At 35.3% G+C, this 25,976-nt stretch overlaps 2 protein-coding genes across 2 annotated transcripts; both read right to left on the reverse strand.

Annotated features, from left to right (window-relative positions):
- Nucleotides 1–9: 9 nt before the first annotated feature.
- Nucleotides 10–4,594, reverse strand: LOC130999211 (DAR GTPase 3, chloroplastic). The gene is made up of 9 exons (XM_057924715.1): nucleotides 4,261–4,594; nucleotides 3,497–3,640; nucleotides 3,265–3,381; nucleotides 2,623–2,766; nucleotides 2,445–2,531; nucleotides 1,760–1,875; nucleotides 780–961; nucleotides 494–551; nucleotides 10–320 (listed from the first exon to the last, which is right to left on the reverse strand). The coding sequence occupies exons 1-9, from the start codon at nucleotides 4,399–4,401 to the stop codon at nucleotides 197–199; spliced, it is 1,113 nt and encodes a 370-aa protein (XP_057780698.1). The 5' UTR covers nucleotides 4,402–4,594; the 3' UTR covers nucleotides 10–196.
- A 1,704-nt stretch (nucleotides 4,595–6,298) lies between these two features.
- On the reverse strand, nucleotides 6,299–13,252 carry LOC130999219 (ARM REPEAT PROTEIN INTERACTING WITH ABF2-like). Its single transcript, XM_057924726.1, has 19 exons — nucleotides 12,870–13,252; nucleotides 12,347–12,510; nucleotides 11,242–11,414; nucleotides 11,047–11,167; nucleotides 10,862–10,936; nucleotides 10,668–10,762; nucleotides 10,222–10,297; nucleotides 9,989–10,096; nucleotides 9,648–9,776; nucleotides 9,460–9,528; nucleotides 9,279–9,338; nucleotides 8,897–9,020; nucleotides 8,623–8,762; nucleotides 7,761–7,824; nucleotides 7,591–7,670; nucleotides 7,113–7,177; nucleotides 6,892–7,009; nucleotides 6,680–6,804; nucleotides 6,299–6,575 (listed from the first exon to the last, which is right to left on the reverse strand). Exons 1-19 carry the CDS (start codon nucleotides 13,138–13,140, stop codon nucleotides 6,482–6,484), a joined length of 2,151 nt encoding a protein of 716 aa, XP_057780709.1. The 5' UTR covers nucleotides 13,141–13,252; the 3' UTR covers nucleotides 6,299–6,481.
- Nucleotides 13,253–25,976: the final 12,724 nt, after the last annotated feature.

Below are 25,976 nucleotides of genomic sequence, written 5' to 3' on the forward strand. Positions count from 1 at the left end.
CGAAGACGATACACCCTGAAATGAAATTTCCATTAAACTTTAGCATAAACTATAAATATGTTATATATACACAAACTTCTACATGAAAATAATCTCCTGAACTAAACTAGTCCAAATTGTCCCTCTCCCACGTTGGACCTTCTTCAACATACAAAATATGTGATCAAAGGCAAAACATGGACAAATAAGCCCCATCCTACCTCGGAGGCCTCTCCAAAGCTACCCAACCAAATTTTCCTTTTCGGAAATCCGACAAAACACGGAATGCTGCTTGATTAGTGTCCCCATTGAACAGTCGAAGAGCCAGCTTCTGAACAAAACTGCAATCAAGCCAAAGGAATTTCATGAAAATACGAAGTTGCAGCAATCAACAGGTACTTCAGACAGAAACTAAACAGACTCTGAAATATTGTGTGCTTTCTGCAGAAATTGCAAAGAGAAATTCGATAGCAGAGAATGTGATAAGCACTAGATATCATGTAACACAACTTACATTCTACCAGCTCGACCATCTGTCTCCACTTTATAGCGGCCTTGAAGAGCTTTGTTTCCTGTTTCAAACAACGAATAAGATGAGCAGCAGACAGCCAGACATCAGATACCTTCTCTTTTTGTCTGATCAAAAAATCTTCTACTAAACAGGTCACTTTTGATGAATAGTGATGTGAAAGGTCTCTTTCATCTACAAAAGTTCCATAAGAAATCTTTTTTTTTTTCTTAATCACTTAATTAGAATCTTAGAATGTCATGTTTCTGAGAAGTAATTATACATGACATACCCACTTCAGGAAGCCGAGACAAAGTTTGTATAAGGATGGCTGCAACTTCAGAAATATCATAAGATCTCTCTCCAATGTCATCACATATGGCAAGTTTAACCGCAGCTGATTGATCATCGATCCTCATTGGGATAATGCCAGGAGAATCCAGCAATTCCAAATCTTTCCCAAACCGAACCCACCTTTTATTCCAAAATCAATATTAGAGTCGACGTTACATAAAAGGAAAAGATTGGCTCTCATGTTTGTTCTATTAATTTAAAATTATTTGTATTTTCCATTGTAATCATGGTGTTTCTTTCCGCATGATAACAGAAGCATTACACTAAAGCTACTGTTAGAAACAGATTTGGAGATTGAAATATAAAATAACCTTTTCAATTTTAAATCATTTGGTATTGATAGCTACCCTATTTTCTATCACAAGAGTAACCAATGGGGCCTAATCCTGGGATTTCATCAAAGCTGGTCAGGATTCTGAAACATCACAAAAGCACACATACTCTTTTTATCTTCTGTGAATCTAGTTGAGGGTGTTTGGCTGAGCTCATAAGCTCCTCAAAACAACTTATAAGTTGTTTAGGAGCTTATACGTTCCTTCAAAGTGTTTGGCAAAATAAGCTCTTAAACAACTTATAAGCTCCCAAAAAAATAAGTTCCTCTACCCCAACTTATTTTTTTATAATCTCATATGCAACAATTATTTTATAAATATTTTTCAATTATAATTTATTATTTTCATCATATATCATTTAAGTTCATTTCTCTTCGATTCTCTCTCTCTAGAAAAAAAATCTCTCTCTAGAAAAAAAAATCTCTCTCTAGCTTATAAGCTCAATTATCCAAACACTTTAACAACTTATAATCTCTTAAAAATTACTCTTGAAACATCTTATAAGCTCCAAGAGCTTATAAGCTCTTTAAGATATACTTAGCCAAACACCCTCTTAATATAGCCAACACCACAGGATAGAACATACTTGAGCTCTCTTGTAACACCTGGTCTTGGGGCTGCAGGACACATCCGACGCTTGAGCAACCGGTTTATCAGAGATGATTTACCAACATTTGGATAGCCAACTATTCCAGCACGAACCTGTTAAAAAAAAATGCATGAATCTCGGAAAGAAGTAATTAATAATACATACATACATACCAGATGCTATACATTTTAAAAGTTTTGAACTTTGTTGACTTATGTCTTCTTGTAACTGAATCAAAAACTAGATTACATCAAACGTACAACTTTAGTCCCCTGCCTGACATAGTCAACTGAAAAGGGATGTAGTCCTTTTGTCCCAAAATAAAATTTTGGGACAATAAAATTTAATGCACGACTATAATTTTGGGACTGGGGAAAAAGGAGTAAGAGACTTTTATTATGAGATGAAGGGAGTATTACTCTTGAATATCTTCTAATAAGAGCACATTATGTTCGATCACAGCCAGAAATTTGAAAACAAACTGGCACCAAATTCAGTGACCAATCTCAGAAAGTTCATAGTTCATACACATTTACAGTTATAATTGGTCAAGAGAAACTCAAGTCAAGACAAATTCGTAAAAGAAACAGATCTAGTAATGATAGCTTCTACATTTCATACAAGAACGACAGCAAATATCAACAGGATCATAGCAATAAAAATATAAAATAAAATAACTCACAGGACGAGGAAGCAGTCCTCTAGATTTGCGTTTGATGTTAACACCAACTGCCAATTCCTTCGCTAACCTAGTCAGCTTCAAGGTACCCTGAAGTTCCAAAATTAAGAGTGATCATTAACAGATCACGAGTTGAAGCCGTGATATAGGTCAGCTATTTAGGTAGATAATTCAAAAATACCGCTCCAAACTGTCCATTTGAGAAGACGACTTTAGTCCCCTGCCTGGCATAGTAACTAGCCCAAGCATCTCGGTCGGCTTTAGAGATCATGTCTTCTCGATTCAAAACAACAATCCTCTTCCTATTCCCCAACCATGAATCCATCTATTCATCAAAGTCTAACAAAAATGAATACCAAGCTATAGTAACACAGGAAAGATACAAGAAAGCTCGAAAATCACCCTTGAGAAGGTTTCCATTATTAATAACATTAAGGCTGTAAGGTGCTATAAATTATAATTTAGGGCAGACAGGGGCTTCACTAAGTTCATATATTTTAGGGCCTTACATTCATCAAGTTTCTGTAAGATTAGAATGTCTTTTTTCATAAGCTAAGAGATCAAATGCGACAAATGATCATGGTACTTGCTCGTGCAAAAATTGGTACAAACATACATTTTCCGTCTTTGTCTGTCATAGGCATAACCATAACCTTTCCTTCATTATAATTTCATTCATATTTAAAGAAAATTTGAAGTGGTGTGAAGACTTAATAGCAAAGGCAGATCATTTTCATCAAATAGGTCTGCAAGGATAAGGATCAGCAGAAAATATATGAACTAGCTTGGATTCTGAGACACATTAAACCACGAAGATCTTAACCTGTGGATGGCTGGTGGAAATCGGAATTCTAGCATCTCGAACTTCGATCACAACATCCATCAATTTCAGCTGGCCCTTGAGTTCTTTTTCTGTTTTTGCAATGTGACCAGGATACCACTATGATTTGCAACAGTATTAAGAGCACAAAAAATGAATTTCAGCCTCAATCGGTGCCACTATATCAAGCCATAGTTTCCAAATATTGGTAGTTAAGTCCACACCTTATTCCTACCTGAACTGGACGTAACACTTTTGTCCAGTGATAAAGGTCTCGTTCTAATTCTGCCCAGTCAAATTCTTCAGGATCATCATCCAAAGTGCTACTGAGCTTTGAGCTCTCCATCCCATTCCATCCCAAATTTCTTCCACCAACAATCTGCAAGCATGTTTTGCTATAAGTGATATACATTTCAACAAAACGAATTACAGTATCCATATAACAGTGAATGACACAGTTTCTGAACACTCACCTACTCCTTTTATCTTCAAAAATGAAGGAAAAATAGCGTTTGTGTGTGTGAGTGTGTTTCTTTACTTTACATGAATTACAGTATCAATTGCCCATATAAAGGAATAATCCAGAAAACTTGGCTCCATACGCCAATTGCATATAGCTGATTAGTTCGTATGACAAGTCGAGGGGGGAAAAGCTTAGTTGAGATGGCGAATCCCTAAAACCTCCATAGTTCGGACGACATAAACAACTGACCGGCAATTTAGTTATTTAACTTACTGCATAAGCATATCATAGCTACAAAATTTTGTTCAATAAAATCAAAAAAGGTTCTACAAGATTTTATTCAATAAAATCAAAAGTAGAAAATTCTCCAACTTCTGTTAAAACACTTTTGGTTGGCATTATTAAGTACGCTAATACAGCAGAAGATTCAAAGCATAATTCAGATAGAACGCTGACCAAATCACTACATACGCAATGAAAATCAGAAATGAACTGATGTGAAAAACGGGGTAACAAGACTGAGCAATGTGTCGTGCCTGGATAATGGGCGAAGAAGTGGAAGGATGAACGGCAGAGACCGCCGCTAACGGAGAACGGCTGCACCGGCGGTGGAGTAACTCCCCGGTGAGCAAGGCGGCGGAGCTGTTAAGCCAGACGCCGGAGAGCTGAGCGGCCATCGATGATTATCTGGGAAAGGATAATTTTTAGAAAAGTCGCTTTTGCTATCCTCGACTGTGGGGAAGAAACGTGTCAGCTCGATTCAAAGAATAGGAATAGGACCGCACCTGAAATGTAACGATTTTGCTCGACTCTATCACTTATTGGAACTTGCAAACCCATGTTCTGAGTAGAGCTAGCTAACTAAAAGATGGGGTGATTCTATTCATAGTCAATATTTTATTTTTCATAGATTCTTATTAAAAAAAATACTCTCTTTATTTTTCAAATAAATTTTTTAAAGAGACGAGCATGGAATTTAAGATAAAATTATTGAGTATATTGAAAGTGATAAAAATATAATTATAATTAGTATTTAGAGTGGTGAAAAGATGAAAAGTAAGAATAAATAGATTATTACTTCATCCGTCCCGATTCAATAGGTCATGTATCCTTATTTGAACGTCTCAATTCAATTGGTCACTTCCTAAAATAAAAAGTCGATACATAATAAATATCCACATATAATTTATATTTACTTCAAATGTTATTCTACCTCACGCATAATTATCTTTTCCTTATTTCTCTCTTCTATTTTTTGGACAAATATGTCCTCAATAAAAGTTACTCACCTCGTCTCAACTTAAATGGTGCACTTCTTTTTGGCACAAGATTTAAGGAGAATAAGAATGTAGTGTAAAAGTTTGTAAAGGTGTGTGGGGCCACATTGTTTGTAGTGTAAAATTATTACAAAAAATAAAAACACACCATTTTAGTTGGGACGGTCCAAAAAGGAACGCACCATTTAAATTGGGACGGATGAAGTACTTTCTATCTCCTATTTTATTATAAATTATTTATTTCTTAACATCTGTGTCCAAATCTTGTGGCCTATTAAATTGGGACGGATGGAGTATTAGTGATGTGGTACTGTCCCAAAATGGATAGAAAATTATTTGGGGACTACCCCAAAAAGAAAAGATAGAAAGTTATTTGTGGGACAAATGGAGTAATTAAAAATTTATTGTTTTACCATGTACTTTATAGCTTCAAATTAACTTAAATTTGTAATAAATTAATAATTTCATTTAAATAAATTTAAAAGAATAAACATTATAACTTCCAATTGTAATCTGAAAATATTTATAACCCTCTATTCTAATATAATAAATAAAAATATTTATACAGATATAAACCTAAAAAATAATTGTATAGCCAACTCAAAATTCTGAGAAGCATATGAAAAAAGTATTGATTAATGATAGGAACATGCATAAATCTTGGCGAAACTCCCGATTAATGATAGGAGCATGTGCGGACTCAATCGCCGCCATGTAGTTAGGTATTTGAGCACCGGCAGTTCCCTCATTGCCGTGAAATATCTCCTATCTTCCTTGAGGCAGCTGAGGCTGGGCGGGCTGACATTGCTTTTTGGATGCAAGACACGGCACAAGCGATTTGTGGATGGAATGCGTATGGATGGGACTCTGCCACCAGAATTGTTAGTCGTTGGATGTTTTGAGGGACTCCATCTTCACGATTTTGCTGCTCGTCTTCGTCGCCATCAAATTATCCAATCGATTTGTTATATTTTCTTCGTTCACAAAAAGATCAATTTTTAGAATTTTAGAACGTCCATAAAAATCAATCTTTTTTATGTTTGAAAATTTTCTTACACATAGTGGCCCTTTTCTCCAATCACTATACACTAATCATTTATAGTCACTACAACAAAAAATTTCATTTGTAACATAAGGTTTAGTAGCTATTATGTGTGTCACTATCTATTGTTCGTCACCTACCTATCGGTTGTTCGTCGTTATCGTCTCTTCATTTTTTACCTTTTGTTTTAATTTTTTGAAGCACCTAAAAATATTAGAATAAAATTGTGCAAGATTGTAAGTCTGAGAAAGAAAGTTGAACACAAAAGAAACCATAATTATATGGCGTTTCCATTAACGGTGCTTTCACACCAATACAACAAATGGAGAGACTCCACTCCACAACTACTCAAAAGAGTAACTAATCATATTTCTCTGTACATTCTCACCGTCGTTAATGGGTCAATGATCAGTCTCAAAAATTGCTCCACATAACTACTCATCGTCTTAATTCAGCATGGTTAGGTCTGGTCAGCACTCTCACAAAGTAACTTCTCGTCTCCGGTAGAATACGATGGATCAGCTGCGAGTACCTACATTCATTCATTCGCGCATCCAGTTGCACGAGCGAGGTTGCAGGTAAGGTAAAGCACAGAAAATAGTTACAAAGGCAGCAGAGGTTGAGGGCCAAACATACCAGGGCATCACAGACAATTTGTCGTACTTATCCAGAATGTATAGAATGCACGCATGTCTTAAAGATGAAGCATTGAACGCCTCCGATAACTCAAACATGAGAGATACATTTTCAACGGAAATATCCTAGAGAGAGAGAGAGAGGAAAAGGAGATATTATCACAAACAGAAGAATCTGTTTAAGGAAGTGTCGACTTCTTTATGTGAACTTACCTGTGCAATGGCGTATTCGCACAGACGCTTTAGACCCTCCAATAAATACTGATCAGCAGCCCTTAGAAGATCCTGTGCTATTTCTAAGTTGACATCTACAGATCCGGTGTATATGTATCTAATTCAACAACAGACCATTTCAGGATCTATATATAGAAAAGATAATTGATTCATAACTTACTACTACAGGAATTTGTCGGGGTAAAATCCAAAGTATTTACCTCATCATCAGTTCAAAGACATCCCATCTGATATTAGGGATCTCTATGTCTTTGGCGTCCCTCTCCTGCCGCATTAAATTTTTAGAACGTTAACAAACCAACCAGACAAGGACTCGCTTGCTATTCAGTCTCACATGCCGGTAATATTCACACTCGGCAGACCTTTAAATTTGAAGTTTGTTTCAAAGAGATGCCTAATGGCTATGGCCAAACAGAAATGAAAGAGATAAAGAAACATAAATGAAAATTAAATAGGTAGAGAATCAATAGAAGTAAAGATTTTAGTTTCAGGGAGGTTTCCTAATTTATGGGTAAACATGGCAATAAACTTGTTTGGAGTGTTTGACTCATGAAAGGCCTTAAACATAGTGTCTATCACAAAAGTGTCTTCTTCCATCATGGAGAAGGAGGCCATAAGGGAGCAACCAAGCACAGACAGAAAAAAGAAATAGTGAGAGGAATTCAATAGTGTGCTCACCCGATAGCCACCATCAAACATAGCTCGAAAAGCATCAGAAGAAGCAAGCAAACAAATTCTGTGTGCATAGAACCGTCTTCCTGATAATAAAACAGGAGTGAAAATATCTTGATAAGAATGTGGCGATGATATGCATCTTGAAAATTTCAAGCTCTGACAAAAATCTCTACCTTCAACTAGAAATGTTACATCAGACAATGTAGGATTATTTACATACTGCTCGCCCAGATATACCTGCAGTAAAATTTTCATATAAGTTAGTAGGCATAAACAATACTATCACATTCAGTGCATCTATGACTTCAAAGAAAAGCATCATTACAAGTAAATTAAAAGGAGAATTGAGGCCTAAGATTGTAAGTGATGATATAATATCTCAATTATAGTTAATGTTAATCAACATGGCTGCAAATGAATTAAATTATGCTAAAACCAATTAGAAAATTAAAATAAGCACTCAATCCTCTCCACATAGATGTGGCCACTGCAGGATGCAACAAACTATTTCAATTTCTAGCCGCAATGTTTTCATAATAGAAGATTTTCATCTTATACATCTGCAGTACAAGTTATCAAGGGTCACAAAGGGAGGCTTTCAAATTGGCCCAACATGCAAATAGACTTTCTTCATAAAACTAAGTAAGAATTTCCAAAATGTTTTTAGTTCAGACTAAACAGGGAAATGAGGGTAACAAGTGTCAACACAATAAGTTGAGTTGCAGAGAACCATCTAGGTTACAAAAAGAATGAGTAGAGACAAATTCAAGAAAAATAGAACTGTTGCTGTTATAATTTTAAGCACATGTTCCTGATAGAAGCCTAGAACAAAAGAAATTGAGTTCTATTTTTCTGCTTAATGTCTTCCTCTGGCCAAACGATAATACAGAAAATGCCCCACAGTTTCCAAACCCCAGAAACCAAAACCGAATCCTTATCTTGCTTAGTTCAAAACAATTGTTTGATGACGATGATGATTCATTGTATCAGTTGATTGATTGATATAACAACAATAACACAAAATAGCAAAGTCACCTGAGGTATTGGGGAAGGAGGAGCTGCATCTATTGGAGAAAGTGAGCTTGCTTTATTTGCCAACCTGCATAATGCCATGGAACTATCCCTTTGATGCTTTAAGTTAGTTGATTCCAGAAGTTCCAAAAGCAACGCAAGTCCTGCAAATATATGAGGAGAGTGAGGCAGGATAGTGAAAGCTGTAGTCAAGGTCATCTGCCATGCTCACTGCAGAAAATCTTGGATTAGGTAGATGTGATACTGACTTTATATAGTAGTTATGCAAATCTTGTACCGTTGTTATCAATGAAAATGGTTCTTTGGTCATCTGGAGAACAAAGATGAGCAAGAGCCAGAGCTACGCGTCTCTGAACATTTCTTTCTCCCGCACGCATCAAGTATGATAAATGACTTAATACCTGTACAGGAAAATTATTAACCAAGTTACATGTCCATATTTAAATGGTACCAATGGAGCAGCTCAAGAACTCAAAGTATGCAGTTTCAATTTGTCTTATCTAAAGCACAGAGACATTTTGAAATTATTCATGCTTAAATATTGTACATCCTACCATCATCTACTTCAAACTCAATGCTGATGAAATCTAGTCTGTAGAATGAAGCATCAGAGGAAGCAATTTTTCTCACATACTACAAACAGCTAAAAAGTAGCTTACCCGCCCTTGAATCTTCTCTTCAAGTCTTTTCAGTGTCTTGGCCACACAATCTCTAGTAGGCTGCAGAAAATTGACAAAGAGGAGATATGTCCCTGATTTAAAAAAGACGTAACAACATTTCTCTAACCCAAATACAAATATTTCTATAACAGAAAAATTCAGTTAAGCTTTAGGATTGTACTTGGACAATAAATTCACCATCTTGAAGTTTCTGAACACCCCCCACCCTAATAAGATCTGCAACATTATCCTACACCGAAGAGAATGGCGAACGAAACAATAAGAAATTATGTGACCAAGTACGAAATGACCTCATAAGAATGCCAAAGCTTTATGAGCACAACCAATAACTTCTCCATTTTGCTATACCTCATTATCTGCAAGCCCATAAAGAGCAAATGCAGCATTATGTTGCAAAGATCCATTTTTTGATTCGAGAAGCTTCAGTAACGGTGTTATTCCACCACTGTGGGCAATACCAGCTTGATTATGAGGATCCTGTATGAGGAACAAATAGTGTTCAGAACCAAAATTTAAATAATTTAGAATACATACAACATATACACACACGCGTGCGCGCGCGCGCACACACACACACACACACACATATATATATATATATATATATATATATTAAAAAAGATTGTCTCTAGGCTAGTATTGATGGTGTGAGACTAATTAAACCAAAAACAAGAAATGGAAAATGTTACCTGAGCTAACCTCCCTAGGGCAAATGCTGACATTTCCCTCAATTGAGCATCTGGGGACTGGAGCATTTCTATGAGTGGAGGGACAGCACCTCTTTGAACAATGTGAACCTACAGCGTGTCACACAAGGATTTTTGAATAATACATAATTTAGGGACTCCAAAGAGACAGCTTTATTAGAAAACTCATTAGGATAAAGTTTCAAGTTAAATGGAAAGATTAGTTATCTGTCAACCTTACAGTCTGAATCTGTTGCAGCAAATTGCCCAAGAAGGAGAGCAGCTTCTCTTTGACTCTCTGAACAGCAGGAGCTGTATTCATGGATGTCAACCAAATCAGAAATTTGAATAAAAGGAAAACCCATTAATATCTACAAAGTTTTGACATCAAATGAGAAAATGTTGTTGAAGAAAGAGAAACCTAAGTTGAAAGGATACTCATCTAAAGTAAAAGGCAAGCATTCCCTTCACACAGGAGAAGGCATAATGAGAGTGTTTTCTTCAGATGGTGATGCAGTTTCCATTCATGATTTATTGTTTTAGTAAGAAAATAACAATGATTTTGTGTAGTTCCTTGCTTCTCTTAAAGGAAAGTGAACTGATCAAGTGACGAGAAAAAAAAAGGCTTTTCTAAATATATTTTGAGTAGATAACAGCATTTCTAACATTCATTTCGTCATACCGAAGTAAACCAATGACAGGCTGCAATGCTCCAGCAACCAGAACTTCCTTCTTAATATTTGGGGACGAGTGCACCAGATTACCAATAACACCAACCTGAAAATTTGCAGTGACTACAAGCATGAGTATAAATGATATATAATTTCAAATATAGTGGAATAAAATATATAACTGAAACATATAATAGTAGCAAACCGCTTCATAATGTATAGCAGTGTCCTCAGACCGCAACATTAGAATAAGTGTAGGTAGAGCATTGCATTCCACGATCTGAAATTAGCAAGCAATCAGAAAAGACTTCATAGCTCATGAGTTGAGAGAGAGAGAGAGAGAGAGAGAGAGAAGAAGAAGAAGAAGAAGAAGAAGAAGAAGAAGAATACCTGATTCTTGTTCTCGTCATTCTTAAAGGCAAGAGTACGAAGGGCTCCCGCAGCTGCTCTCTGCACCTTCGAGTCAGGAAACTCGAGCAATTCAACAAGAGGAGGGATACCACCTTCAATCCTGAAATCATGATTTCAGATTTTAGAAGGCAGAAAAGTTTTATGCTCCACCATAAAGTACACAAGAGTACCAACCTAACACGGATTTTAATGCTGCTATTCTCGTGAGCAAGATTAGTGATTGCATCAGCCGCTCTCCGGATGACACCACTTACCACCCGAGAGTTTGGACCATCACTATGCCTCTTCAAGAGATCCACAAGATGGTTTAGGGCTCCAGCATCAACAATTAATTGTTGATGCTCTGGCTGTCAAACAGAAAGGACAGATAGACAAGTTATTATAAGTTATATGGGTCAAGAAGATAGGATTCAACTGACAATAAATAAATGTCACAATCTTTCTGATTCTGTCATCCTCCCATGAAAGACATTTAAGAAATACTTCACCGGATCAGGAGAACAAATCTTCTGTTAATCCCAACATTAGTTTCCCAAGCCATTCCATAAGCATTTTTATACTCACTGTTTCAGTTAATTATCAATAAGCTGTCTTTCCTATGCAAATGAAACTTTAGTGTGTTTAATTTTTATTTTTATTTTGAGAAATAAATTTCCAAAGCCATTCCTTAAAAGTTTTTTTGCACTCACTGTTTTCAGTGAGTTGTATAACAAAACCTGTCTTTCTACGCAAATGAAAGTATAGTGAGTCAAAGATAGATGAAGCATGGCAATAACATCATCAAATTCAACATTCAACAAGCTAACAAAGGTTTGTCATGATCATGAGAATCGCTCAAGGAAATAGGCCAAAAACAGAAAAGACAAAAGATCAGTGCATTCCCATAAACAGTCAAACATTCCTCTATGGTTCATTCAGTTGCAGGCACTTTCCAGGGTTAGCTCCATGATCGTTTGTCACTTGGTGGGCAGCTACTGTCCTTTTAATGAAAAAATAAGGATAGGATAGTTTTCCATAAAAGAAATTGAACTAATTCGTTTAATAGAGAAAAGTGAAACCATCAGACTCATTGAATCAAAGTAATCAATATCTTTGGCATATTACCTAATATGGAATGTGCCAATTTCAGCCCATGTTTCAATATCTTGAGTAAATTCAGAAGCAATTAGTGAACAAACACTTAGACACCAATTAATTGATTGATTTAGAGAGGAAAATAAACCCCCCACACAAAAGAGAAACAAATAAAAATACATAGAATCAGAACTCTGAAGTTTACTTTAATGGCTAGGAGTCCCAGAGTGAATGCACTTCCTTTCTCCACTTCATGCTCGTATGACCTTGGTCCACCTTCCCCGTCCATCCCCAGTGGAGGCGGGGCCTGAAGGTGCTTTACCAGTACAGGAACCGCCTCACAATCAACTATCAAATTCACCATATCCTCTGCAACCAAACACACATAATTTCATCACAGATCATAGAACTAAACTCAAAATCCAGCACATGCACCTTTAGAAAAGCAAAAGGGCAAAATTGAGACACGCCCAACCAAACTTCGTCCAATTGATTAAAACATTAAACAAAACATTAATATAATCTCCAGTCTCCACTCATCTCTATTATCTACAACCACCACCCACATCAATCCACCACAGATCAAAACCCTAAGCTCAAATCCAGCTCATGCACACTCAATTAAATCGCCACGCCGCACGAAACGGCTAATTAGACAAAATTAGCAACAAAGAAAAGTAAGCTTTTTCTAATTTCGTCTTTCCATTCCGGTTACATCGTTCCAGTACCGTTCTTCGCGAGCTCCGACAGGACGTGGATGGCGTGTTTGGCCGACGCGCGATCTTGCTCGGCGGCTGAGAAAACGGAATCGAGGATCTCAACTTGCGTGCGTATATCGCGCATGAGATCTTGTTGCGAAGGTGCGGGCGATTCGCCACCGACACTTCTGCGATCTTCGCCGCACTCCCCGTCAAGCTTCCTCTTCAAGCTCCGGCGCGAGGACGGTGAGGCCGATTGCTCGCGGTGGCGCCGCCCGGAGTTCTGGTTGTGGTTCTCCATAAGAGAAAAAATAAAATAAAAAATAATGGATTTGATGAAAGGGAAAATGAATGCTAGTGTAAGAATTAGTTTTTATCTCGGGTGTAAGAGATAGGTGCGCGTGGGTATTTTGGGAATTACCTGCTTTTAATGTATCAACTCTTATTAAGATTATCAAACAACTTATTCCATTATTCAACTATTAATTTAAACTTTCTCTCCCGCGTATGCATAAGCGCAAATAAAGCTTAAAATCGGGCAAAATTATTACACTGGTCACTGGTATATTTAGATTGACTTATGCTTATAAGGATACTAATTGTAATTTAAAATCAGGACCTAATTTCCCTAAAATAAAAAAGTTCAGGACCTGATAATATAAATTAGTGACAATTTCATTGTTATAAAGATAAAATATCTCTAATCATTTATATAGAGTTCAAATTAAGACAATTTATTTTATAATTGAGGACTTATCACATCAATGACAAAGATTTTAGACAACAAATCTTTTAATCTAATGAACATTATATAATCACTTTTTTTCACTAAAATAAGTATTCTCTCCGTCCTACTTTGAATGTTCAGTTTCTTTTCGACATTTTATTTATAAAAAATATTAACTAGATTATTAGGCGGTGTGATGTAGAGTTGAAAATGTGATATGGCAATAAAAAATTCTCATTTTTTCAGATTAATTTTTTCCATTAAAAAAAAAAAAAAGACATTTTAAGTGTGACAGCCCAAAAAAGAAAACAAGACAATTGAAAATGGGATGAAGGGAAGTACTATTTTTTAGTTTAATTTAGTCTAAAAAGAATTTTTGAAACTTTTAATTACTCTCTACGTTCCAACTTTTAATATTCATCTTTTCTTTTTTGGTCGTCCCACATTTTGATTTCCATTTTTATTTTTAGTAAAAGTAGGTGAGATTCTTGCTTCACTTTAATTATTTTAACACTCACATAAAATGTGGAACCCTTATTTCACTCACAACACACTCAATCATTTTATTAAAACTCGTGTTACTCTCAAATACTCCTTCCGTCCCACTAGGCTTGTTTCATTTCTTTTAGGCACGATTATTAAGAAGAGTATAATTAATGTAATAAAAGTGTTTAAAGGTGTGGATTTGTAGTATAAAATCATTATCAAATATAGAAACAGAACAAGATTAATGTGACGGAGGAAGTAAACACTAAAAGCTAGAACGGATGGAGTACTTTTTATAGATCTATCTCACAATATCTTTTTTAAATGAATTTTATCATTCCAAATTCTATTTGCCTTTTTATTTTTTGGAAAGTTATTATGTTCCTCTTAAATCAAAATTACTTTTGAACAATTTTTTTGTCATTCGTGCAAAAAATTTGCCTAACACTTATGCTATAACAAAATTTTACGATAGATTCCTTTACTCATGTGGCACTTCTATATTCTTTGTGTTGCTACAAAATACCACTTAAGTAAACATGACGTTCCAATAAAAAAAACGTTATGTTTATTCAATTGATTTTTTGTATGTAGTAAAATAAATTGTTCATGTAAAAAGAGGCACTCTTTCATGCAATCGGTTGCACCGTGCAACTGATTTTTAAATGATATTATTTCAACATACAAATGACATTTGATGATCTTCAAGTGTCATTTGTATGTTGAAGTAGTGTCATTCAGAAATGTTCAAGTGTCATTTTTCGAATGAAGTAGTGTAATTCTGGTAACCAATTGCACGATGCAATCGGTTGCACATGAGTATTTGTGATGTACGAATTCGTTAGAATCTTGGGACATGGGTTTTATTGATTGCTTATGACCAAATAGCTCGATTTTTTATTTTTGAGTGAAAAATGGCTCGATATTTTCAACAATTTGTTAAGGGGAAAACAAATCAACCTCGAGATGAGTAGTATTTTGATGCTTGAAGTGAAAGTTTGAAAACGACTAAAGATGGATAATTTCGAGTGGATAATCGAGCTCCCGCTTTTTTACGTGTGTAGAAAATTTCTCACATTTTTTAGAACTAAATTTATGCAATGAATATTTGAAATTTGTTTTCCTCGTCAAGACGAATTTTTTTAGATGAAATGTTCGTTTCTATTTAGTAATGAACTATAATTTTGTTAGAAAAATAATTATTTGTAATTTTTCAAAAAATCAAATTAATAAAGTAACTGTTGGGCAAAAGTTGTGTAATAAGTAGTAATTAATAACCTTACTTATAAGTATGCAAACTTTTGATCAAATTGTAAATTTTAAGTTTAGCAACTATATGTGCGTGAAGGATCGAAATTTAGCAAATTATTTTTTTGAGGGAAAAATGTCGAAATATATTAACTAAAATCCCGATTAATCAAGTCAAGAAGTCAGCCCGGGAAAGCTAACTCCCACAACATTACATCGGCACAAGATATAGCGAAATTCACTAAAGAATGGGCTACACCATTAACCTCTCTTTGAACGTGTCGAAAATCCACCACACAAGCCTCACGAGCATAAGTAAAAGCCTCGTGAAAATCAGCACACAAAGAGTCCGAACTCACTTTCTCATCTTGGACAACATGAATCGCCAGCATAGAGTCGGAGAAAACCATAATAGGACTAAGGTCACGTTGGAGACAGCGACCAATGCCGATTAATATAATGGAGCTCCCCTATTAGAGTAGATGTGGTGCTTCCAATCTTCTGAGCCACAGCAAGAATCGGCTCTCCCTTCCAATTGTGTGCAATACAGACAACACCTACGCTACAACCGTCGTCCCGCCGCGCCACATCGACGTCCAGCCAAATGATGGATCTCTTGGGGGAAATCCATCTGATGTCACCCTCCCTAGGAAGAAGGCGAGCCTCCGAATCACAAAGACGGCGAGCAGACTAAAAGTTCAGCAGAAAAACCGAGCAATCATCCACCATATCAAGCAAACACAAAGTCCTCTCTAAATCAACCACAAGCAAACACATAATAAGTCTAGTTCATCATTACTCACCTCCTCAGCACTATGAAAAAAATCTCCCTCATAGAAAGATGACTACTCAATTTAAACTACGTCCACCACGGAGACCTCTTCCAAAACCGCCAAACTTCAAAACAAAAGAGCAGAGAATGTTATGATGATCCCAAATCTGCCTTACACCAAGAGCACACGCCTGAAATAGGTATATGTTATCGCCTAAGATCTATATCGGTAGCTATCCACTCATTAAAAAGACGCTAGAGAAAAATCATAATCTTAGGAGGGAGGTTCATTTCCCATGCAACCTTCCATCCCATGCAACCTTCCATTGACGTTAGTCTCCCCCGACGTAAAAGAAGGGTCGGGGCAATAAAAACCCACACCAGTCAAGTACCTCGATTTAACGCTAAACTTTCCTTTTTCATCGAACCGCCAAAACCTGGTATCCTGGGGAGATCTCTTAGCAAGATCAATAGATAAAATAGCTTCCTTCTCAAAACCATTAAAAGAGTCCGAAATCCTTTGAACATCCCAGCCACCAGAAGGGAGGATAAGATCCGAGACAAGAAGAGTAATATCAGTAATATCCCTCTTCGCCGCTACACCCCTACCGCAAGCAAATTATTAGTAGTACATTATATGGAATTTTGGTTAAAGCTATACGGTGTGAAATTCAGAGTTCTGGCTTCCACGCTACCGCCCCAAATTATAAATACACAAAATTGGTCCGACTTACTATTTTGGTATTTTAAAAATAATAATTACATACTTTAAGTCGAAAAAAGCTGTGTTTTGTGGCTAATAAGATCTAGTTTAAGTGGCAACGGTGAGGAACTCAAAAACTCTCATTTATAATAGATACTTTTTTTTCATTTTTGTGTGGGTAGTGGTCCCGTCTGTATGCGGATAATTTTTTCATTTTTATGTGATGTATAGATCTCGATTGCGTGTGAATTGGTTATTTGATTATAATAGACATATCTTGTAATTCTTACAAAAAAAGTTACGCTATGTGAAATGATAACTTAAGCTCGAATGTTTTTTCGCAACAAATATTTAGATATTTTATTTGTTTTTTCGGAGTAATTCATTTTTATTCCATGTGATGAAGTAACAAGGCACGTGATAACTATATTATAGTACAATCCAAATGAAATTATTACATGCTGCATAGTTAGTTAGAAGATTTGTACTTCATTCATTTTTTTCAAAACCTTCATTCATTCTTATTATTTGTATTGTTTTTCTCCTTTCTTGTTTAATATTTGATTGTGCTGGACTGATGTTTCAATGATATAAGTACTTTACTGTAGAGTCTAGTTTATTCATGATTGGATTAATTAAATTAGAAATGGATTATTCAGCATTTAAATTGGAATATTGATGGTTAGAGCATTCACAGTGGGGGTGACTTGATAGCTGACTTGGTAGAAGGGGAATCACAATGAGTAAGGAGGCCACAGTGGGGTGACTTGATAGCTTACTTGATCTTTTTAGTTTTGATTTTTGTATTTTTTATTTAAATTTAATTGCACAAATTTAAATAATACAATTTACTTCAAATTTAAATTGCATTAATTTTAAAATCCTTAAAAGTACATAAATCTTAAAAATTTAAAAACATATCCTAAAATAACTATTCCGGCGCTAGAGGTCCGAAACGTGCCCAAACGTGCTCGATCAAATTATTTTAGAGCTGGGCATGTATCTGCCTATCTCGAAGAAGTGCATCTCTTTGCACATATTGCTCGAAACAAACCGGGGTTGCTCGAACACTCTATGTCGAGTCACTGCTAGACACCATGTGTCCTGCGTCGTCATCTCTCCATTCGTTCTCCACAATCATGTTGTGGAGAATGATGCAACACATCATGGTGTCCTTGAAATGCTCGACGTACCAACCCCGTGCCGGACTTCGAATGATTCCCAATCGAGCTTGAAGCACTCCAAAGGCACGTTCGACATCCTTCCGTGCTGATTCTTGCATCTTCTTGAACCTTGCTTTCTTTGGATTGGTTGCCATCGGTGGACTCTTGACGAAGCAACGCCACTCCGGATATATGTCGTCGCACAACTAGTAGCCCATCTGGTAGTAGTGCCGGTTGGCCTCAAAGATCATCGGCGTCGTTGTTCCATCCAACACGTCGGAGAATAGAGGCGACTAATTCAGAATGTTGATGTCATTGTTCGAACCGGTGACACCGAAGAAGGCATGCCAAATCCATAAATCGTGGAATGCAACGGCCTCCAAGATCAAGGTGGGCTCCCCTTGATCACCGCGTGTATATGCGTCATGCCACGCTTTTGGGCAATTCTTCCACGCCCAATACATACAATTAGGACTCCCGAGCATCTCGGGAAATCCGTGTCGCGCCTCGTGTATCTAAGAAGGCGTTGGACGACGAAGATAATTGGCTCCGTAAGCCCGGATGACAGCCTTGCAGAATCTCTTGAGGCATAGACGCCCCGTCGTGTCGGCGGTCTTGAGATACTCGTCGAAAGTATCCGCACTGACGCCAGTGGCTAATTGACGGATAGCTACAGTGCATTTCTACAAAGGTGTAAGAGAGTCCCGACCTCGTGCATCATGGCTCATCTGGAAATAAGTATCTTCACCTTGCACAGCATCGACGATGCGCAAGAAAAATTCCTTCTGCATCCAAAAACGACGTCGGAAAAATGTAGGCCCGTACGTCGGATTGTCGTTGAAATGATCTCGCATAAAACGTAAATGGGCAGCCTCACGATCACGGTAGACGTAAGACCAGTGATGAACAACATGTTACGGCTCCGGTTGGGAGTACATTTGAGCAATCAATTGTTTCTGCAACTGAATCTCATCGATGATATCTTGCGCTACCCCGTCGGACGAAGACGGCGAAGCATCATCGAACCATTCGACCATTTTTAGAGGAAGAGAATATGAAAATGTAGTAGAGAAAGAGAGGAAGTTGAAGGAGAATTTTTTTGTGTGTGTGTGTGAATGAGAAAATAAGGGAGAGGTAATTATAGAAAAGAAAAAAGAAAAGTTGAAAAACGGCTACAAAGCCATTGGAACAAAAAAAGAAGAAGAGAAATTCGGCCATTTACACGCGTGTAAATAGCCGTTAGATTCAAATTTGAAGAATTAATTTTTTTAATACACGCGTGTGGTGCATGTGCCTTCAAGAAAAAAGACCAGGCCTTACTCGAGTCGAAGCCGGCTGCAGTGGGGGACCCTATCTGTGGGTGACTCGAGTAGCTGAGATCGAGTCATCTACTGTGGGTGCTCTTATGGACTCATTTGAAGGAAATTAATTAGGGCTCCATGAGACATATATATATATATATAATTTTAACTTCCATGGAAGTCTAAAATCCCAGTGTATAAATGCAATTGGTTCGATTTGGTTCGTCGGTCTAATTATATTAGAAAACAATAAATTTATGTTTATTTTTTTCTAAACCTTAATAAAATATTTGAAAAACATAACATCCTTCAAATAATTTAAACTGTGATTTTCTTTTTAATTTCAAGTTACGGATAACATTATTTTTGTCTTATTCAAGTATCTGTACTATGATTATTACTTAATTATAGTGTAATTATTCAAATCTTTTACAAACTTAGCACATACGATGATCATATTATTTTCTTTACGAATAATAATAATATGAATTCCAGTAATATAAGCAATGTTAAAGAATGTTAGCATATGGAAAACATTATAGTCCGTGGAATGACGAAATTCATTAACGAAAGTTTAATAATTTAAATATCATTGATGTTTTTTGGGTATAATTAAATAAGTAAATTTAAAGACAGCGTGGATTCAAGTTCAATAGGTATTTAAATATAATCAAATAAGTAACCCAGACGCAGACGAGACTTCTACACATACAAAGGTGGAAAAATAATTTCACGCAGGCGAAATTACTATCCAAACAAAAGTGGAAAAACTACGCCGCTCACAGGCGAAATCGAATCCAATACTTTTGACATTATGCATTAACTATTTCACCCCTAGGTCAACTCACCCATACAATATCATCATTTTTTTTGGTCCGAAATACTCTTACCTACGAGTAGTAGCTATAGTATGCAAGTATGAACAAATAATAAATAAAATCATTTAAGATCGCCCTTCTATAAAAAGTTTTCCAAATCATATGTGTTTCTAGACTATACATTTTTATTTTGATATAGGGAGAGTCCACATTTATTATGATGGCCATCGAATATAAATTCGAGTACTATTATTAAATGTTTGCTTGAGAGTTACAGCGGAAGTTTTGAAATAGTTGGTAGTTTGCAAATTTAGACAATGAGATCTATTATTTGTTTTGATGTAACATAAATAACATGCATGTGTACCCCGAGATCTTATTGTAAAAGCTCAACCAAACTTAATTTAATGATGACCAAATAAGACAATTATTAAAATTCATTTAAAGATATAGTATATGTTATTTTATCACATCATATCTAAAGAGTTGGCTTCAAATAGAGTTGTCTTCTAAGTTAACATTGAATTCATTATTGCATACACACACACACACAAAATCTACCTACTAGAAAAGCATCGATCATTTTACAAGTATTTCCTTCACAATTTTCTCACATATTGTCATTAATAATTAACAATTTGTTAAATAATTAGTGTATTTTTTTATATAGCTAATGCAATTGTTCTCATGGATGCATGTGTTTTGAATAGTGCGAGTATTTATCCTATAAAATGCCTACGATACGCTAAAATTTTATTTAATTCGAGGATTTAATTAAATTGAACTGGTTATTTTCGGCTGAGTATGGTACTTCAGCAAAACCAACTTTGAGGTAGGAAAAAAAGATCGTTGAAATAATATTGTAATACCACAACAACCATTAAAAGATTAATAATTAAATTGGACTATCAAATTATATGGGATTGAATTATTAAATTAGAGACAACATATAACAAATGTTTATCTAATAAACAAACAATCCGTGGTACAGACAAAATAAAATAAAAATAATAATAACAAAATCCGTGGTACTAATTTATCGAGGGTGCATGGCTCAATAGTTCATTTCTGGAAGCCTGATGCAAATCACACAAGCAAGGCCATTAAATAATGAAATCACACGAGTATAATTGAAACTAGTATTGATGTGCTTATCAAAATGAATTCAATGTTAACTTAGAAGACAAGCTCGTTTTGAATCTCGTTTAATCTCTATGTTTCGGTAGTGCTCACGAGTCGTTTTCAAAAATAAAACAATTTCATCTTTTAAAATAGCAGCACACCACAAACTAAGAAAGTTCCAACGAAGTGAACGAGATGAGGACAAAGCGACTATATATGAAATGGCCTTGCTTGTGTATATTGATACAAGAATGACTCTTCAGATTCAGATAGAGAAGACTGTTGGAGTACATCACCATCAAGGTTCATTACGTTGGGACGGCCGGGCAAGGCGGGGCGCGCGCGCGTGTGCGAGCTATAATGTTTGCGGCCGTGTTCACTTAATTATTACATGCATGTACTAATGTAATAGCTTAGATATAGGATTAAATAATATTAATAATCAATGTGGGATAGACATTTTTTTTGACTTGGAGGAGTTGGGGAGGGGGAGCAATGGGGTTTGAACCTGGTACCTCACTGGTCATACACAGGAGATCGCACAGCTTGGTGTCCCCCTGAGGACATGTGGGATAGACATTAAATATCCTTTAATGTACTCATATTCGCCCACGATATTACTTTCAAAGGACCAACTTTAAACACTTATTTCTTAGTCACTGAAAATTGAATTTGAGAAAATAAATATACTATATTTATCTACTCGAAATATAGAACAATAATCCGTTATTTAATTCCTCCAAAGTTAAATGCCTGATCATGATAAAAAAAAATTATTTAATACACATATTTTTAATACACGATTTTCCAACGCCTTCACATCTAGATTGATACTTAGAGTTTCGACTAGCCATTTAAAAAAAACGACTAGTAAAATATGACTCTCAGGAGAAAAATTTAAAAAATACCAATATCCAGATAAATTAAAAGAAAAAGTTGTGAATCCCCTAAAAAAATAAAAATAAAATCCGAACAATAAAAACTTCGATTTGATGCAGCGGCAACAAAATCGAAACTATGAGAAGCTCCTTCACCAACTATGTATCCCGCAAATAAAAAAAAAATGAAATCTATAAATGAAAAAGGAAGATGTTGATATATTGTCCAACTTGTTATAAGTGTTCCAACAAACTGAATAATTGAATTCTTCTCCTCCTCCTCCTCCTCCTCTCTCTCTCTCTCTCTTTTTTGTCGGTTGGACTCTTTTGTAGAAAAATTCTACAAGAATCTTATTACATATTGACCTTAATTATGATGGGTGCTATTATATGGGGGAAATATAGGGTGACGATGGTGCTATTTTATACTAGAACTCTTGGTGGCTTGGATTTAATTATATATATATAGGGGCGCGCTCCAGTGAGACCCCCCTATTTTTCGTGTAACATGAGGACAATGAATAAGACATATAATACTAAAGAACAAGACATATATCTAATGAACAAAATGTACGTGCTGATGAAAAATAAAATTTAAAATATTGGTAATGAATAAGACATAGATACTGATGAACAAGGCAGTATATACTGATGAATAACAAAATTTAAAATATTCTGCTCCCTCCAGGATTCGAACCCTGCGAAAAAAATCACCCTCGAAATACAATATCAGCCATAGGATTGATAAAATAAACGCACCAGATCGTGCCCTAGATCTCACTAAAATTAAGGGGTCGTCTCAATGGAACGGCCCCCTATATATATATATATATATATATATATTTTCTCTCTGGGTGAAATGACTTAAATATCAAATTTGTACAAATCTTAGTGTAGAAGTTGAGAGAGCAAAAGCAAAAGTGAGAAAATAATACGATTAAAAATATTTTCTTATTTAAATAAGAAATCGCACAAATTTAGTAAACTTATTTCTTTAAATTGTCTAATATCGTGGCTCGTGAAAATTTGCAACCATTATTTTAAACGTGCTTGGAATAAATTCATGTTAACTTTTTACCCTGCACCATATATATATTACCCATTGTACTTCTATTTTTTATTTTATTATTTTTGTTCTTTATACATTCTCACCTTGTATTTTAATCTTTTTCTGTTTGTTTCTCCTATACTTTGGATTCCTTTTCACTTTCACCACCTTATTGCCTATTCTACGGGAAGAAAATGTATGGAAAAAAAAATGTACAAAAGTCAAATATATAAAAATAAAAATATAAATCTAAAAGTTGTAGTTATTTTTGGCAATGTTCAAGTTAAAACACGACAAAATGTTAATCAGTAAATCGAATATAAAATACCAATCAATAGTAATTACCCACTAAATCAACAAAGAGACACATTCCGGCTTCCGCCATCGTTAAATTATACTCGTGATTAAGAAATTTTAATTAAGAATCAATAAACATTAATTGATGATTAATAGACCATAACTGAAATCGATGAACTCGAATTGAAATTAATGCACTTCCGTGCATTTAGATGTATGCATTTTTTTTTGCCATGAAGAAATCAATTAATCAAACTTGACTTAAAACTCGGGGCCTCAAATGTGCCATAATTTCATTAATCTCCTTATGTTGAACCCTTTTATATATGAGGCACGTTCCGGTGCATTCGGATGCACGAGAGAGTCTGTTTTAATTAAATCATAATTATAATTAATAAATTTTAATTAAAAATTAATAGTATATTACAATTGAGAACTAGTGATACCTAATTGGAATGAATGCATCGATCATATATGTACACTAACTTTTTTTTTTGATAAATTACGTAAATAAATAAATTTAAATTTACATATGTAAATAAAGTTTTTTTTTTTTTTTGACTTGGGGGAGGGGAATCGGGGGGATTTGAACCCTAGAGCTCACTGTTCGTAGATCGAAGTTTGCACCGCTTGATGGATTCAAACCCTGGACCTGAAACCTTGGAAATTAACTATATATCATTAGGCTAACACACGTACACTGAGTCGGATGTAAATATCTTCTTTTACTCAACATATTACCCGTGCCTTTTAACTAATTAGAGCGTACTAGTTTAATTGGGCCCAATTAGTTGGGTCTACATTTATGGGCTAATATATAATTATAATATTGGGCCGGACCCAATTAAGGAAGGATTGGATCTCCTTGGGTTGGGTTCTGACAACGAGCAATGGATTGGATCTTCTTCAAACCCTACAACATCTGCAAGGCGGTCGTAATGTTTCTGTTTGCTCACTCGAAAGATATTGCTCTTCATGATTTATAATATTATTTCTTCCCCTAAGAAAAAAACAAAGAAAATTAATTTGGCACATATATTGAAACTAATTTTGTAAAACTATATATATAAAGAAATAATGAAACTCATTTTGTAAAACTATTACCAATGCCCTCGTGTACCATCAAATAGAAAAAAATATTCCCTGCAACTTGGACGTACAAATTGATAACAAATCAAATCAAAATTGTTGTTATTAAATAATTTCCCCTGCATGCATAGCGATCTATTTTGTCCCTACATTCCCAAGTCGAAATAAAATTCATGTGCTCACACAATTCATATTGGCACATAGGAAATAAAAAAATAAATAAAAACAAAATTCAATAAGAAAGCTGGCGTTATCAATAATTGATCGTACAAGCTGCAGAAAATACACATAAATAAATACATGGGCATAATTGACAAGATTTTGTATGTCGTGATTTAAGTTTTGGTTAATATATTTTGTGAAAAGACCGAATGATGGGATGGAGTGATTCGTCGTTATTATGGGGACAAGATCTTATCACAATCTAGCACCGTTTATATATTTATATACTTGACACATAATACTTAAATGCATGTCGTATTTCCGTATTTATACGGTGCGACAAAGGATACAATGCACGTACCGTAAGTAATTCTTGGTTGGATTTGGACGATTGTTATTCAACATAAAACATGTGTAAGTTTCCATGCTAATTATCCCCTATTGACTATTGTCGGCGACGACGATAACAAAAGATGTTGACCGTGTGGGAATGGTCAACGATGTCTCTTGCAGTTAATCTACACGCATTTTTGTCCACAACCAATTAATTATTTTCTAGAAAAAAATATTAAACATTGTTCATTCAATAAAATGGATAGTGTCCTGGCCTGGGCTTAAGTTCTCACGTTTTTATGCCATTGTCTTTTCTCTCTCTTTAGGCCTTTAAATTCATTACTTTGATATTATTATTTTCAATAAATAAATTTTCTATTTCAATTCGTACGCTGCCAAAACAAATACTACAACTTTATTTCGTACGAAGGACATTTGTGTTTCACGTATATCGTCCTATTTTATTTGTACCCTAGCCTGTCTTAAATCTGAATTGTTAGCATAGTGTGTACGTGACATAACATAAATACTCTATTATTTTTATTGGGTTTGTTAGATGAAGTGCAGTATCTCTTTGTTAGGTATAGCTATTCCAAATAAACAAAAAAGAAATGATTGATGATATGATATGATTTTAGGTACATTTAATGTTGTCCCTCCAGTAAAATTTATATAAGTGTAATTATAATTGAAATAAGAGGATACATACCGAAAATATTAATTAATCTAGGCCATGTACTTGGAAGACTAAATGATGAGAATGATATTATGGATTATTTTTCTTTCATGGAGCAAGACCCATGATAAAAATCAAAGCTCATTAGGGCCCAAAGAATGTCATTTATTCTTCTTGTAACTTATTTTAACCCTTTATTATTATGGAAATATTCTTCCAAGTACTATATGTATAAGTGATGCGAAGATATTTGAAGGAGGTAGCCAGGGCCCATTCGGCCCAATAATTAGAGCTGAACAAGTAAAAATAGCTTT

The sequence above is a fragment of the Salvia miltiorrhiza genome, chromosome 1 (assembly GCF_028751815.1).
Source record: "Salvia miltiorrhiza cultivar Shanhuang (shh) chromosome 1, IMPLAD_Smil_shh, whole genome shotgun sequence".
Lineage (NCBI taxonomy): Eukaryota > Viridiplantae > Streptophyta > Magnoliopsida > Lamiales > Lamiaceae > Salvia > Salvia miltiorrhiza.